The sequence below is a fragment of the Apium graveolens genome, chromosome 5 (assembly GCF_009905375.1).
Source record: "Apium graveolens cultivar Ventura chromosome 5, ASM990537v1, whole genome shotgun sequence".
Lineage (NCBI taxonomy): Eukaryota > Viridiplantae > Streptophyta > Magnoliopsida > Apiales > Apiaceae > Apium > Apium graveolens.
The window spans coordinates 119,690,738-119,704,912 of record NC_133651.1 but is presented as its reverse complement, the minus strand read 5'-3'; the positions used below and the strand labels follow the sequence as shown (position 1 = coordinate 119,704,912).

The 14,175-nt window shown below is 35.2% G+C and overlaps 1 protein-coding gene across 1 annotated transcript; it reads left to right on the top strand.

The window, feature by feature from the left end:
* The first annotated feature begins 9 nt into the window (after positions 1 to 9).
* On the top strand, positions 10 to 2,706 carry LOC141724427 (eukaryotic translation initiation factor 3 subunit F). The gene is made up of 6 exons (XM_074526581.1): positions 10 to 322; positions 594 to 673; positions 883 to 1,112; positions 1,448 to 1,569; positions 1,682 to 1,795; positions 2,363 to 2,706. Exons 1-6 carry the CDS (start codon positions 101 to 103, stop codon positions 2,450 to 2,452), a joined length of 858 nt encoding a protein of 285 aa, XP_074382682.1. The 5' UTR covers positions 10 to 100; the 3' UTR covers positions 2,453 to 2,706.
* Positions 2,707 to 14,175: the final 11,469 nt, after the last annotated feature.

Sequence of the window (14,175 nt, the reverse complement as noted above, 5' to 3'; positions counted from 1 at the left end):
CCGGATCTATTATATCACATTATCTAAAACCCTAGAACGCTTCTCTTTCGTCCCCAAATATCTCAACTCCCTTAATTCTATTTAAAAGCAACACAAAACCATGGCGTCAAGTGAACTAACCGTGCTTCAATTCACGCCATCTCCGACGAGTTTGTCAGCGAAGGTTCACCCACTGGTGATATTCAACATATGTGATTGCTTTGTTAGAAGACCTGACCAGGCCGAGCGAGTCATCGGTACTCTTCTCGGCTCTGTCTTGCCTGATGGCACTGTTGACATTCGTAACTCCTATGCTGTTCCTCACAATGAATCGTTGGATCAGGTTTGTTTTTGAGTTTTGTTTCTGACGCAGTTTTAATTGAATTTGTTAATTTGTTTTATAAATTGAGATATTAAGCTGTTAGTTAGTAAATGTTAGTTATAGGAAATTTATGTATCGAAAATGTTATTATGTTATGTTGCGTTGTAGGATTTAAGATTTGCCTGTGTTGTGTGATATGTTAGGATGTCGTATTCTTTTGATGTCTTGGGGAATGTATGTGTTTATTGTATAAAATGTTTCTATGTTATATAATTTTCGACTTTATGTGTAGGTTGCGTTGGACATTGATTACCACCACAATATGTTGGCTTCTCACCAGAAGGTCAATCCAAAGGAAGTCATTGTCGGATGGTAATTCTGAGCTCCGAAATCAGAGAATACTTTTGTTACATCATTTCTTTTGACTGGCCACATTGCGTGTTATTCTATTTTTCTGTTTATATTGCCATGTAATTTGAACTCTCATCGTGTCTCTTTTATCTGTGACCTCAGTAGTTTTTCCATTTATTAGATTACTGGGTAAGCTGCTGGGGCGATTAATTTCTGTCATAATTTTACAGGTTTTCAACAGGTTTTGGGGTCACAGGTGGGAGTGCTTTGATTCATGAATTTTATTCTCGAGAAGCAACAAACCCTGTACATTTAACTGTAGATACAGGGTTCACAAATGGAGATGCTACTATTAAAGGTTTTGTGTCTGTTAACTTGTCTCTCGGAGATCATCAGCTAGCGTCACAGTTCCAAGAAATTCCATTGGATCTAAGGATGGTTGAAGCTGAGCGGATTGGATGTATGTAATTACTCAAGCTTACTTTCCTTCTTCTATAAGTATTTTTACCTAAAATCTGAAAAAAATAGAGTCTGTAGTGAAAATCGTGTCCAGGTTTCTAAAATTTGATTTTTTATGCCTCTTTTTTGCTAAGAGAGTTATTATACTTTTAGTTACTATAACCTAAAATGTGATTTTTTTTAGGCTATAGTGCAAACTGTGTCTAGGTTGTAAATGTGAATTCTATGCTAGGAGATCAACGTTTTGGAAAATGGATTTAAAGAGAAGTATCCTGCGTCTTATCTACGATTATCCATGGTAATCACATTTAATCAAGTAAAGTTCTCTTTATATAGTTGACGTCCTTAAGAAGACAGCTGTGGACAAACTCCCCAATGATTTGGAAGGAATGGAAGATTCAATGAAGAAGTTACTAGCTTTGATTGATGATGTCTACAAATATGTTGATGATGTTGTGGTAAGCTAACTATTTACGTACATTTCTTATCATATTTTTATATGACGTGCACAGTCTTCAAGTTGTTTGTATGTATTTTTATACCGACTTCTTTTCAAATTATTAAATTTAGGAAGGGCGTGTTGCACCTGATAATAACATTGGGAGATTTATCTCGGATACTGTGGCCTCTATTCCCAAATTATCATCCTCAGCCTTTGAGAAGCTTGTGAATGACAGTCTTCAGGTAAGATCAGTTCTTTTCCTGTCTTTTGCATCTCTAGGGTTTTTTCTTTTACTCCAACAAAAATCTGGTTAAATCATTTTCTTTCCCTTTATTCTATTCTGGGTGGAGGAGCCCTCTTATCTTATGGCTTGCAATATTCTGATCAAAGACATGATGTTAGTAAGCCCCTTGTATGCTTGTGGTACACATTGATAATTTGCTTATGCTCTGAACAAACACAAAAGACGAGGATAAGTGATGTTCATACTAGAAGAGGATTATTTCAGTGCTGACCACATTGTTGTTGGTACACTTTCCTCCATGGGGAAACAAAGTTTTTATGACGTAGTAATAGATGTCATACTGTCATGTCAAGTAAAACAAAATGGTTACAGATTAAGTTGCTTGATACTGGAAAGAGCTGTTTTGATGTATCACGCGATGCTGCCAAATTGTGTTAGTTGCACGTCGATTACTGCAGCAACCTTTGAATTCCTATCAATTTAAATATACTGTTGATTTAGTATAGGGATTATTTTTTTCCTAATCATGTATTATACTTTTCTCTTTGTTTATGTGCTGCTGTAGGACCAATTAGTGTTGCTGTATTTGTCAAGCATAACAAGAACACAACTCAGTCTGGCAGAAAAGTTGAATACAGCTGCCCAAATTCTTTGATGCTCGGACGTGGTTGTTCTCAATTTCTCAAATCATTAGTAGTCGGCATTTCAGGCTAGGGCAAGGAAAAATAGTCTTTTGATTTTGTTGGATTATTGGAATGAATTGCGTATTACGCCTATTTTCTGTGTCTGCCTTGGAAAAATGTTTACCTTGAGTTTTTTTGTTTGTTAATCTGTGCCTGAAGTTTCTCCGGATGCATAAAATCCTCTTAATATTGCTTATGGAATGCAGAACACACCACTTTATTTATATTTTTTTGGAATTTCAATTGTTTGTATTGGTGTAATTTGAGGCATATTATTTGCTAATTTCGGCTACAAGATAGCAACAAGGCAGAGAACAGCTTTAAGGTAGGAGGCAAGGTTGTTCCTGTTTATTTTGTTATATCAGAGCAAGTCCAACAGCTCCCCTAAACTTACTCTTAACTTCAAATATAAGAAATATGACAAAAAAATGCACTCCAACAGTGTCTTAGTGATTCCTTATATCGGAATTCAAAAGTGAACGAAATCATCTTTGGAATCACTAAGACAACTCTCTCATCCCTTATCTTTAAGTAACCACAAGTCATCCCTTATCTCATTTTTATCAATAAAAAAATGATTTTTATCTCTTCTTCTTAGTTCTTTTCTCTCTCTTCCTTTCATATCTCATTCAAATTTATTATTATTATAATAATAAGGAATGAAGATAAGGATCATTGTTGGAGTTTAAATTCAAAATCATGTCTTAAATCACTAAAAATTAATATTTTATAATATTTATAAGAAATTCATTAAGAGACTGTTGGACTTGCTTTCGGTCATAATATTATTCTAGATGCATATTATTCAGGATCAAATCCAAAATTTTGTTTTGTTATCCAACAAGTGATTCAAACTCACCATCAGGCAGTATATTAACCAAGCATTCTACAATTGACTGCCTGTATAGTAAGCTGATAATATTTTTAGATACAACCCCGGGCTTTAATCTTGTGTTGTGTCAACGTTAAGTATTCAGAGTATTGAAGCAGGAAGCTGAATGTAATTTTTGATGCAGGAAGCTGAATATATTCTTACAACCTCGTGTCATTTATGAAGTCTATGATTTGATTATAAATTGCAAGAATGGGTATGTTCTAATTTTGTAAGTGTTTGATGCAAGGGCCAGTTCTATTTCAAACTTGGCAACCGTGGAACTAAAAAGGAATTAAATAAAATCAAATTAATTAATTCACTCATCATACTTTATGACTAATCAACTTTATGTGTGTCCAAAATTATCTCATTCGGCCTGCTTGATTATATTGTTTTCCACGGCTCTGTGAAGAAGTATTATAGAAGCGAACGAAGAATATCCTGCTCATATGCTCCTCAAGAGAAATAGGAAAATGCTAAAAAAGTAATTTGCACGCCCACCTTTCACGAATGATAAAAGTATAATAATAGAAGGGGTCGGTCCACAACAAACGAACATGACGAATATGATTTCCACTATTGGATGGTGAATCGAATGGCTAATAATTAAAACAGCATAAAGGGGATCGCGAAAATTTTCAGCGGTCTGGGACAATTACGAAAATATCCCTATCCCACGGGCCGCGGAAAATTTCCGCGGCTGTGTCGTTTTTTGTTTACCTAATACCTAACAAACACAGACTCTGAAACAAACAAACACAAACAAAAACACAAATAGGCAGAGAGCGCAGTGAGGAGGTTGAGGCCCAGCAAACAGCAAACACAGGGAGCCAGCAACCCAAGCATCCTGAAACCTTGAATCAATCCTCTTTTTCGTAATCAAGGTATATAATCGATTACTTTTTGTTATTTTCAGTTTTATTGATATAAATTTATGTTTTTTTCTTGTTGTAGATCTGATTTTGTGTATGTAATTCAAATTTTTAGGGTTAATTAATGTATGAATTATAGTAATGAATTAACATATGAACTGTAGTATGATTAAATTCAATTTGTTAGAATTTCTAGGGCTCATAATCTTGAATTTATTTAATTCGATTCATATTAGTGCTGTTATGAAATTTAATTCGAATTCTAGGATAAATTTATTTCGAATTTTAGGATAAATTTAATTAGATTTTTAGGATAAATTATTGTTAATTTCGAATTATTTTAGTGTTAAAATCGAATTTAATGATAATATTAGTGTTAAATCCGAATTAAATTATTATTAATTTCAAAATATTTTATTGTTAAAATCGAATTTAATGATAATATTAGTGTTAAATTCGAATTAAATTAGTGTTAATTTCGAATTATTTTGGTGTAAAATTTGAATTTAATGATAAAAGTAGTGTTAAATTTGAATTATATAAGAATTTATAATTATGAATTTAGGGTTAATTTAGGGGTAAAATTTAAGTGCTTAAATTTTGGGATGTAATTAACATATGATTTTGGGATGAATTTTACAAATATAGGGGTTAATGTATTGTGTACTTGGTGATTATATACGTGTCGTGGTGGTGTTTTAATTGTGGTGATTGATGAATTATGTTGACAATATTTTCACGTATGGATAATTTTGGTGATTTCGGGAATATGTTGCCGGGTCCGAACGCGCATAATGTTATTTGGGATAATTAGTATCACGTTAGTGAGGATGTTTGGGACGGTGCAGGGAGAGATGAGTTGCAGAGCTATTCTGGGAACAAGTCATTGCACGATTGGAAGTTAAGGAGACCACAGCGGGAATTGTTACACATGCTTGGGTTTGGGATTTTTGCAGACCCTGTTGTTGTCTTGGCTACTGACACTCGGTTGATATCTGCTTTGGTAGAGCGTTGGAGACCTGAGAGTAATACTTTCTTCACGAGGCAGGGGGAGATGACTGTTACACTGGAGGATGTAGGGTTTATTCTAGGGTTTTCAATTAGGGGGATGCACTGACTTGTGGGGTGATATAGAACAAGGCTGCGTATTTTGTTAATAACTGGTTTGAGTCTTTGACCGAGGAGGAGGTGAAGGAGGTTTTGTATCGGAATAACATCAAGCTAGGGTGGTTGTTTGAGAGATATGGTGCACAGAAGCATGAGAAGAATAATATGAGGACCACGGTTGTACATACTAAGGCGTATCTGCTATTCTTGATGGGTTGTATCCTCTTCCCTAGCATCAACCGATCTTTTGTTCATGTTCTGTTCCCCAGTAAAGATACAATTGTTTAAGGGGGCTTGGATACAATTGTATAAATATTTCGAACAAGTATAAAAAAATAACAGTTCTTTATATTTCTGATAAAAATTGTTACAAACTCTCTCAAGAAATACTGATGTTTTTTAGAGCTGCTAAGTCGTACAATGCTAGAGATGCTCACTATGTGATGACCTAAACTGTGTTTATATAATACACAGCTGCTACAAATTAGTCTGGGATATACATTATCAAATACTAACAGAAAATGATACATATCTCTAACTGAATATACAAAGTCCTATCACTCAGAACGAACATATATCCATCTCTCAAAATAAGGAACATACTCAATCTTCACAACATACTGCTCTTTAAATACTGATGCTTCTGTAGATATTGATGGGCATCAAATCCTGATGGCACATCAAATCCTGATGACATCCAGAACAACCAGATCCTGAGCTTCTCCTGATCATTGAGAATCAGCACGTAACAATCTCCCCCAATTTATATTTAATGTAATGAAGCATAAATTTCATTCTCAATGATGCCAAAACCAAGTTACAAAATGTACAAGGAAAAAGGTTTACTTCAATATCCTAAGATAACTGACAGTTGTTTCAAGAAATTTATTTAACCTTGCTTGCACCTTCTCTTGAAGGACTTTGACAAACTTTTTCATCAACTCTTTCTTCTCTTCAGTATCTTCCCCAAGCTGATAAATAGCTGATCTTAATTTAGAAATTGAACTCTTAGTTATTTCAAGATCACCAATTAACATGAAGCTTAAACTGACATCTTCATGATCAGGACTAAAAGATAACCGAGTATTGTTGAGAAAAACTTTCAGAACCGCAGCTCCCTTTTCCATCTTCATTTCTTGACCAGTGTAAGTTATGTACATAGGAACATAATCACCATTGTATTTATCTTCTCTGGTCATGACTCTTCTTCTGATACTTTCAGTATCATAGAAGACCAGTTTTTGGTGATATTGTCCTCAACTCTAAGAAGATAGTGAATATATTTCAACTCTGTCACAGTCTTCATCAAGAGTTGCTGCAGAGTAAAGCTTTTCACTTTACCATCTCTCAAGAAGTACAGAATCTCCTCTCTGACATCATTATCATTTATCTTTCTGTATACAATCTTCACAGCTTCAACTTTCTGAAGATGTGAAAGAGTAATTTTCTCACCAAGATTGTGAGTCAGAGTATCTGTGTCAAGTAAATCAGACCTCGGAGTTTCCATTCCAGAATGACCAATACCTCCTCTCGTACGAGTTTTGATAAGCTTTATTTTTTCATTATGTTCCACCCAAGAAGGTTTCTTGATGGACTTATCAACATCCTTTTGTTCTGGAGTAGGATCCCCTAGTCCTGCTGACACAAAATCAATATGCTTGAATCATTTAGGATAACTAAATGAGTAGATATTTTTTCATCTTTTATCCTTCTTGCTGAGAGGAGCATAGCTTGTAGACAAATCATGAATCTTCCCTTTTAATTTCTGCCATAGCTCTCTCTTTAAATTTGGAATTTTTTGCACACAGTCATTACAAGCTTGATCAGCTTCCCTTCCGTCAATTCTTTCATGTGCATCAAGAATTGATTCATCCAATACTTTGATCAGCTTTTCATCAGTATCAAAGTCAGCTTTCAGATTCACAACATCAGGATTTGCCTTTTCCTCAGGATTTGTGTCTGCTTCAAGAGACACATTTGCATTAGTTACATCAACTTGAGCAAAGTCAACGGTTGACTTCTTCTTTCTAGGGACAATCGATTCTTCAGTATCCTCGGCCTCTTCTTTTACATCATTTCCTTGTACAGGAACAAAATCTTCTCTGAATAGAACATTCAGAAATGCATAATCAATTGCAGAATCTCTACTTGAATTGGAAATTATTCCTATTCTTCCTCTAACTCTTGTAATTCTTCCTCTACTTGAGCACCAGTAGTATTTCCTTGTACTGAACCAGATCTTTTAGAATGTTGAGGTTGTTGAGCAACAGAAGCAATTAGAACATTAGCAACTGGATTCTTATCACCATCATCATCAGTATCTTTATCTTTCAATTGAATAGAGTCAGGTGTACATTTTGTGACAACTATCTTCTCCCCCTTTTTGGCATCAGAATTCGAAAGAAGAAAAAACATAGCATCCAGTTTATCAGCCATTGAAGACACTTTATCTTCAAAGGAAGAAAATCGAGTATCCATGCTTTGTTGAGATTGAACCACAGCTCTAACAGCTTTTTTCACACTATGAGTTCAGCTGAAGTAAATAGATTAACCATAAAAGCATCAATATTATTCTGTAAAGTGGTATGAGATGTCTTCATAGCAATAAGTTAAGAGAGAATTCCTTTCACAGAAATGGTAGAAGCCTTGAGATGTAATTTGAGATCAGGGTTTTGAAGTCCATCATATGCCATGTGAACATGTTGCATACCCACAGCTGAGGAGATAGAAGTATATGCATCTCTCCATGCAAAATCCCATTCAGCCTTTCGAAAATGCTCAGCATCGGCATTGTAATAAGAGGGATCAACATTGAAATGTGAAGAAGAACCAATATTGGACTTCTTAGATACATCAATAACAGTCTTCAGCTAAGCTGTGTCAGGATCATCAAAATCACTATCTTCATCAGAATCAGAGCAAGACAGACTCTCAGAAGAATTTTCAGAGCTTGGTAAAATTGCTTTGCCTTTGAGAGGATCCTTAGCAATAATTATCTATTTCTGATGAGATCCTGAAATAGAAAACATTGTAACACCTAAATCTCTCTTTTCTTTTCAAGTGATCTCATCACTTCTCACACAATATATTACTTTTAATAGTAATATGATTCTCACATAAGAAAGTTTATAAGCAAGAAAAAACTTATAAAATTCTTTTTTCTCAAAACTACATCTCCTTTTGCCAGTACAGGAGACTGCCACTCAAAATTGAATTTTCTCACAAAATCTTTTTACACAATCTCACAGAAAGGCACAATCACACATTTTGCAAAGAAATAAGAGGTGGCTGAGAAGAGTAGTATGCTTGTCATATAAATAGAGGTAACCTCAAATAAGAAACTATTTATAATCATACAAATATTGAGAACAGCAGAGAAAAATAAGCAATACCTGAAGATGAATTCTCAAGTGGCAGTGATGTCAGTGGAGGGACAAACACAACATCAGGATGCTTTGACAAACTAGCTCGAAACAATGAGTCATCAGTAGAAACTGCTCGAATTGTCAATTGGTCAGCATCAGGAGTTATTGTAGTGTCAAGATTTGATTTGTCATGAAAATGCACTAGACCAGCATCATTACTTTGAACCGATGATTCTTGTGGGGCCGGAGGACTATGAACTGCTTCAACAATGATTGGTGAAGGTTCTTGTGTATTCTCCTCAAACATTAGATCATTAATAACTGCATTCACCTTTGACAATACATCTTGACAAGCCTTCTTTTCTTGTAGCAGTTTTTCAGAATCAGCAAGGATATCACCTTGAGCAAAATCAACAATTATTTGTGCAGCCTCTTTGTCTGCATCTTCTCTTTGAGAATATGATTCTTGTATGACTGGATGTTTCTCTTTGTCTAAATCCCTTTGAGACTTAGGTTCTTGTGATTAACATCAATAGTAGAGAACTGAGTCTTTTTCTTCTTTCTGATGTACCTAACCACATCTTCAGCTTTTCTTTTCTGCATATTCTTGACAGTGTACTTGGGTTCATCAGTTTCTTTGTTCACTGGAACTTTTTTTATCAAAGAACTAGCATCAATAGTTGGCTCTTTAGTTCCAGTTGTGTCAACAGAGTCATCAAGAGTTGCTACTGTTGATTTCTTTATCTTTATTCTTGGTCCAATGGGCATCTGATCATCAGAGTTAGAATCATCTTGCATGATCAGCCTTCATTTCTGTACTAGAAAGCATTCTTCTTTCTTCTCACTCTCACTCAGTGAGGCCTGTTGAGCTCTCTGTTTAGATTGAACAGATTTCTTAACCAGCCTTTTATTTATTACAACTGATGCCTTTTGGGAGACATCAGAGGAGGTTAATTTAGGAGCTGGATTAGAGTTCTGTTTGGTAGAAGAAATGCTTGGGTTAGAAACAAGATGGGTAGTTTCTTGTTCCACGGCATCAGGAATTGTAACAGAGGTGCCGGCATCAGGATTTGCAGGCACTTGTGAAAGAGTAGGTCTATTTTTCAATAGAAATTGTCTGACTTCTTGAGGTAGGAAGGGAAGTCTTGAAAACTTATTCTTTTCATCTCTTTTGATATGATATGTAATAGTTTTCTCAGAAATTTGAAATACAGGAAGCAATTCATCATTATCAAATTCAACATTAGGGCATAGATAATTAAAAATCAGTTGAAGAAATCTAGTATACCCTATGACACATGATGCACCTGTTCTTCTAGCAATTATGAATTGAAGAATTGTGTTACCATAGTCAAAATTACCAGAATGGAGAAGAGAATACCCAATTTTCAGAGAAGTAGAGGGAAGAGCATCAAAATTTGTTGTCTTATTCAAGAAACATATGCTGATGCAATCAAAGAAGAAATTCCATTCTCTCTTTAACTTTGTTATTGTCGATTTCCTAATTGTTGTGATGTCACCTTTGTAGTTCTAAGTTCTGAGCATATCAAACAACTGCTCAGTTGTGTAATTGTCAGGAACACCATCACAGGCAGGAAATCTTAATGCTTGGACAAGAACATCAGCATCAACCTCATACCTGTGTCCCTTAAATTCAAAAGAGAAACCAGTATTTGTTTTATTAACTAGAGTTGTATCCCATACCTGCATTACAGCCCTGTAAGATACCTTAGTAGGATTTGTAAGAGCATATCCAATTGGATATTGGAGTAAGAAATCCTGTATATCATAACAAGATTGAGGAAACTGCTGATGTGTAAGTGAAGCCAAATAGCTGTTGGTTCCAAAAGTGTTGCCATGAATAATGGTTGTTTGGCTGTAGAGGGGTGAAAGCTCAGAAGATGGCATGATGTTTGTAAGTGTTGAGAAAATATGTTCGTTAGATGTGAACAGTGAGGCTGTGTGTATGATAATATGTGTCATAGAATTTCTTGTGCAAAAAGAAGTTTGCAAAGATCAATTATATGTAACACACTTGGAGAAGGAAGCTTGGTGAATTAGACTTCTGATAGAGGATAAGTACTGAAAAATTGGAGTGGAAAGTGGAATAATGTGCGGAATCAGCAACAAAGAACGCACTACTCTTGTAGTCAAACGATGTGTGACTTTGTTCAACAGTTTATCCACTTTTAAACAATAATTAAGAAAACAATCACATTTTCAGCATTAAATCATTCAGAAATCATTTTTCAATAATATTCTAAATAAAATAAGCTGATCTGTCATCAGTATTTGGTACCTCTTATCTGTCAGGATTTGAAATCGTCAGGATTTGTCGATTCAAATTCATCAGTGTTTGTCAAAACAACTCAAGCTTATCAGAAAACCGTAATTTTAATCTCAAGAATCATCAAAAGATAGATGTTAATAGTGTGATGTAGATATTAACAGGCTATACACAAGAACAAGAACATGCATACATAATTGAAGATCATAGATTAGGTCTTGTAAGCAAAATAAACAAAATTTCATTAATAATTCAAGAGAGTACATTTCATGAAATTTTTGATTACATGCAAAAAAATGATTACAAGAAGGTCCTAGTCTAATTAGATGAACAAGATGATGTTTATTAGTTCCTCCTACTCTCCACGAAAAGCACATCAAGACGGATGATTTGTTCTTGCTAACGAGGAACTTCTTGTCTTTCTTCCTCCAGAAGATCGAGATGGAGATGATAATCCATCTCAAAGAACAGGAGATCTGTCTGAATCTCCTGTGGAACCGAGTTCCATACTTCGTCAGGAATGGCAGTGATGTGCCAATCCTGCTGCCAGTCATCACAACTAAACTCTACATTGAAGCTCTCATATTTCAGGAGCATGTTGCAGAGAACCATTTTAGTGATGGAGAAGAGCAATATGAGAAATGAAAGTGAAGAGGATGATTTGTGTATAGACAGAGGTAATTTGACGGAATGAGAATGATGGTTTAAATAATCGAGATAGAAAAGGAATATCAAAGGACTAGGGGACTGATCAATTATTAAGTGTAGAGTTAACTTAATAATTTAACCAAAAGCTGTCTTGTTAAGTCGCGTCTCCCTAGACTGATTTGTAATGATGACAATGATATATATATATATATATATTCATACATACATAATTAGAAAATAAATTCATTTAATTCATCATGCATATAATAAAATACATCAAATAATCCTGGCATAATATTTTGAACATCGTTTAGGACATATCAGGATTTGATCAATATACATCAGGATTTGATCAAATATAAATTGAAAAGAATTTATTTGTCCCAACTAACCATACCAAGTTCATTGACAAGCTTTGTAAATGTTGCTTCAAGTAATGGCTTCGTGAAGATATCGGCCAGCTGCTGATCAGTAGGAATGAAATGAAGTTCAATTGTTCCTTCCATAACATGCTCTCTTATAAAGTGATATATGATGCTGATATGTTTAGTAAGCGAGTGTTGTACTGGGTTTCCTGTCATAGCAATAGCACTTTGATTATCATAATAAATAGGAATTTTTGAAAATGATAATCCCTAGTCCATGAGCTGATTTCTCATCCATAACAACTGAGCACAGCAACTCCCAACTGCAATATATTCAGCCTCAGCAATCGAAGTAGAAATAGATTTCTGCTTCTTAATGAACCATGAGACAAATCTTCCTCCCAAAAACTGACAGCTCCCTGATGTAATCTTCCTGTCTATTTTGCAGCCAGCAAAGTCAGCATCTGAATAACCACATATGCAAAATCAGCTTCCCTTGCATACCAGAGACCAAGTGATACAGTACCCTTGAGATATCTGAAAATTCTCTTTACTGCAATAAGATGTGGTTCCCTTGGATTTGCCTGAAATCTTGCACACAGACATGTGGCAAATATAATGTCTGGCCTACTAGCCGTTAGGTACAAAAGAGAACCAATCATACCTCTTTAATTTGAGACATCAACTGTTGTACCTTCATGAGGATCAAGCTTTGAAGCAGTTGCCATTGGAGTAGTTGTTGTTGCTGCACTATCTTGCATATTAAACCTTTTCAGCAGATTCTTTGTGTACTTTGACTGATTGATGTAGATCTCATTATTAGTCTGTTTAATTTTCAATCCCAAGAAGTAACTTATCTCTCCCATCATGCTCATTTGATATCTTGATTGCATCAACTTTGAGAACTTATCACACAGTTTTTGATTAGTTGATCCAAAAATGATATCATCCACATAAATTTGAACTAAAAGCAGATCTTTACCTTGATTCAGATAAAATAAAGTTGTATCTATTGTACCTCTTTTGAATCCACTTTCCAGCAGAAACTGAGCAAGAGTCTCATACCATGACCTAGGTGCTTGCTTTAGTCCATAGAGTGCTTTGTCAAGTCTATAAACATGATCAGGATATTTAGGATCAACAAAACTAGGTGGCTGTTCAATATAGACTTCCTCTTCAAGTTCTCCATTGAGAAATGCACTATTGACATCCATCTGGAAGACTTTAAATTTCTTGTGAGCAGCATATGCCAAGAAGATTCTGATTACTTCCAGCCTAGCAACATGAGCAAATGTTTCATCATAGTCAATACCTTCATGTTGGGAATATCCTTTAGCCACCAATCTTGCCTTGTTTCTGATGATTGTTCCATCAGAATCAGTCTTATTTCTGAAGACCCACTTTGTGCCTACAATTGACCTGTTCTTTGGTCTAGGAACCAGCTTCCAAACTTCATTTCTTTCGAACTTATTCAACTCTTCTTGCATAGACATGACCCAATCTGCATCCTTGAGTGCATCTTCTACTTTCTTTGGCTCTTCTTTTGAAAGTAGATTGTGATATAAACATTCATTCTGAGTTGCACTCCTTGTCTTTACACCATCATCAAGATTTCCAATGATCAGATCAGGAGTATGATCTTTAGTCCATTTTCTGGAACTAGGAAGTGTCCTTCTGGAGCTAGATGCTCCCCCTGAATTGTATGCCTCATCAGATGCATTTGAGGCTCCCCCTGAATCTGTTGTGTTATCTCCTGATGAAGTATTGGGACTTGAATCATATCCATCTGATGTTGAATCAGCATTGGATTCTGAAAGACTGGATTGAGAAGAACCTTGAGATAATTCTTCAGTGTTAGTACCATCAGCCGACCTTTGCTGTTGCTCCCCCCAACATGTGCAGGTTCATTAGTACAATGATTATCTTCAGAATCTGAAGAAGTATCAGGATTTGGATCATCAGGGTTTGACAGTTCATTAGAATTTGATCCAGATTCCAACAATACATTTTCATTTGTAAAGATTAGACTTTTATGAGTGTCTTCTTCAAAACCAGGAATCTTCTTATCTTCAAAAGATACATTTATAGAGACAACTACAGTATTTGTTCTCAGATTGAAAACTCTGTATACTCTTGATGGTGAGTATCCAACAAAGATTCCTTCATCAGCTTTTGAT

Excerpts from the sequence above, each read along its gene's own strand:
- LOC141724427 (XM_074526581.1), top strand. The coding sequence starts at position 101 with ATGGCGTCAAGTGAACTAACCGTGCTTCAATTCACGCCATCTCCGACG. Across the intron at positions 323-593 it reads ACAATGAATCGTTGGATCAG|GTTGCGTTGGACATTGATTA; the intron begins GTTTGTTTTTGA and ends CTTTATGTGTAG. Across the intron at positions 1,570-1,681 it reads AATATGTTGATGATGTTGTG|GAAGGGCGTGTTGCACCTGA; the intron begins GTAAGCTAACTA and ends TATTAAATTTAG.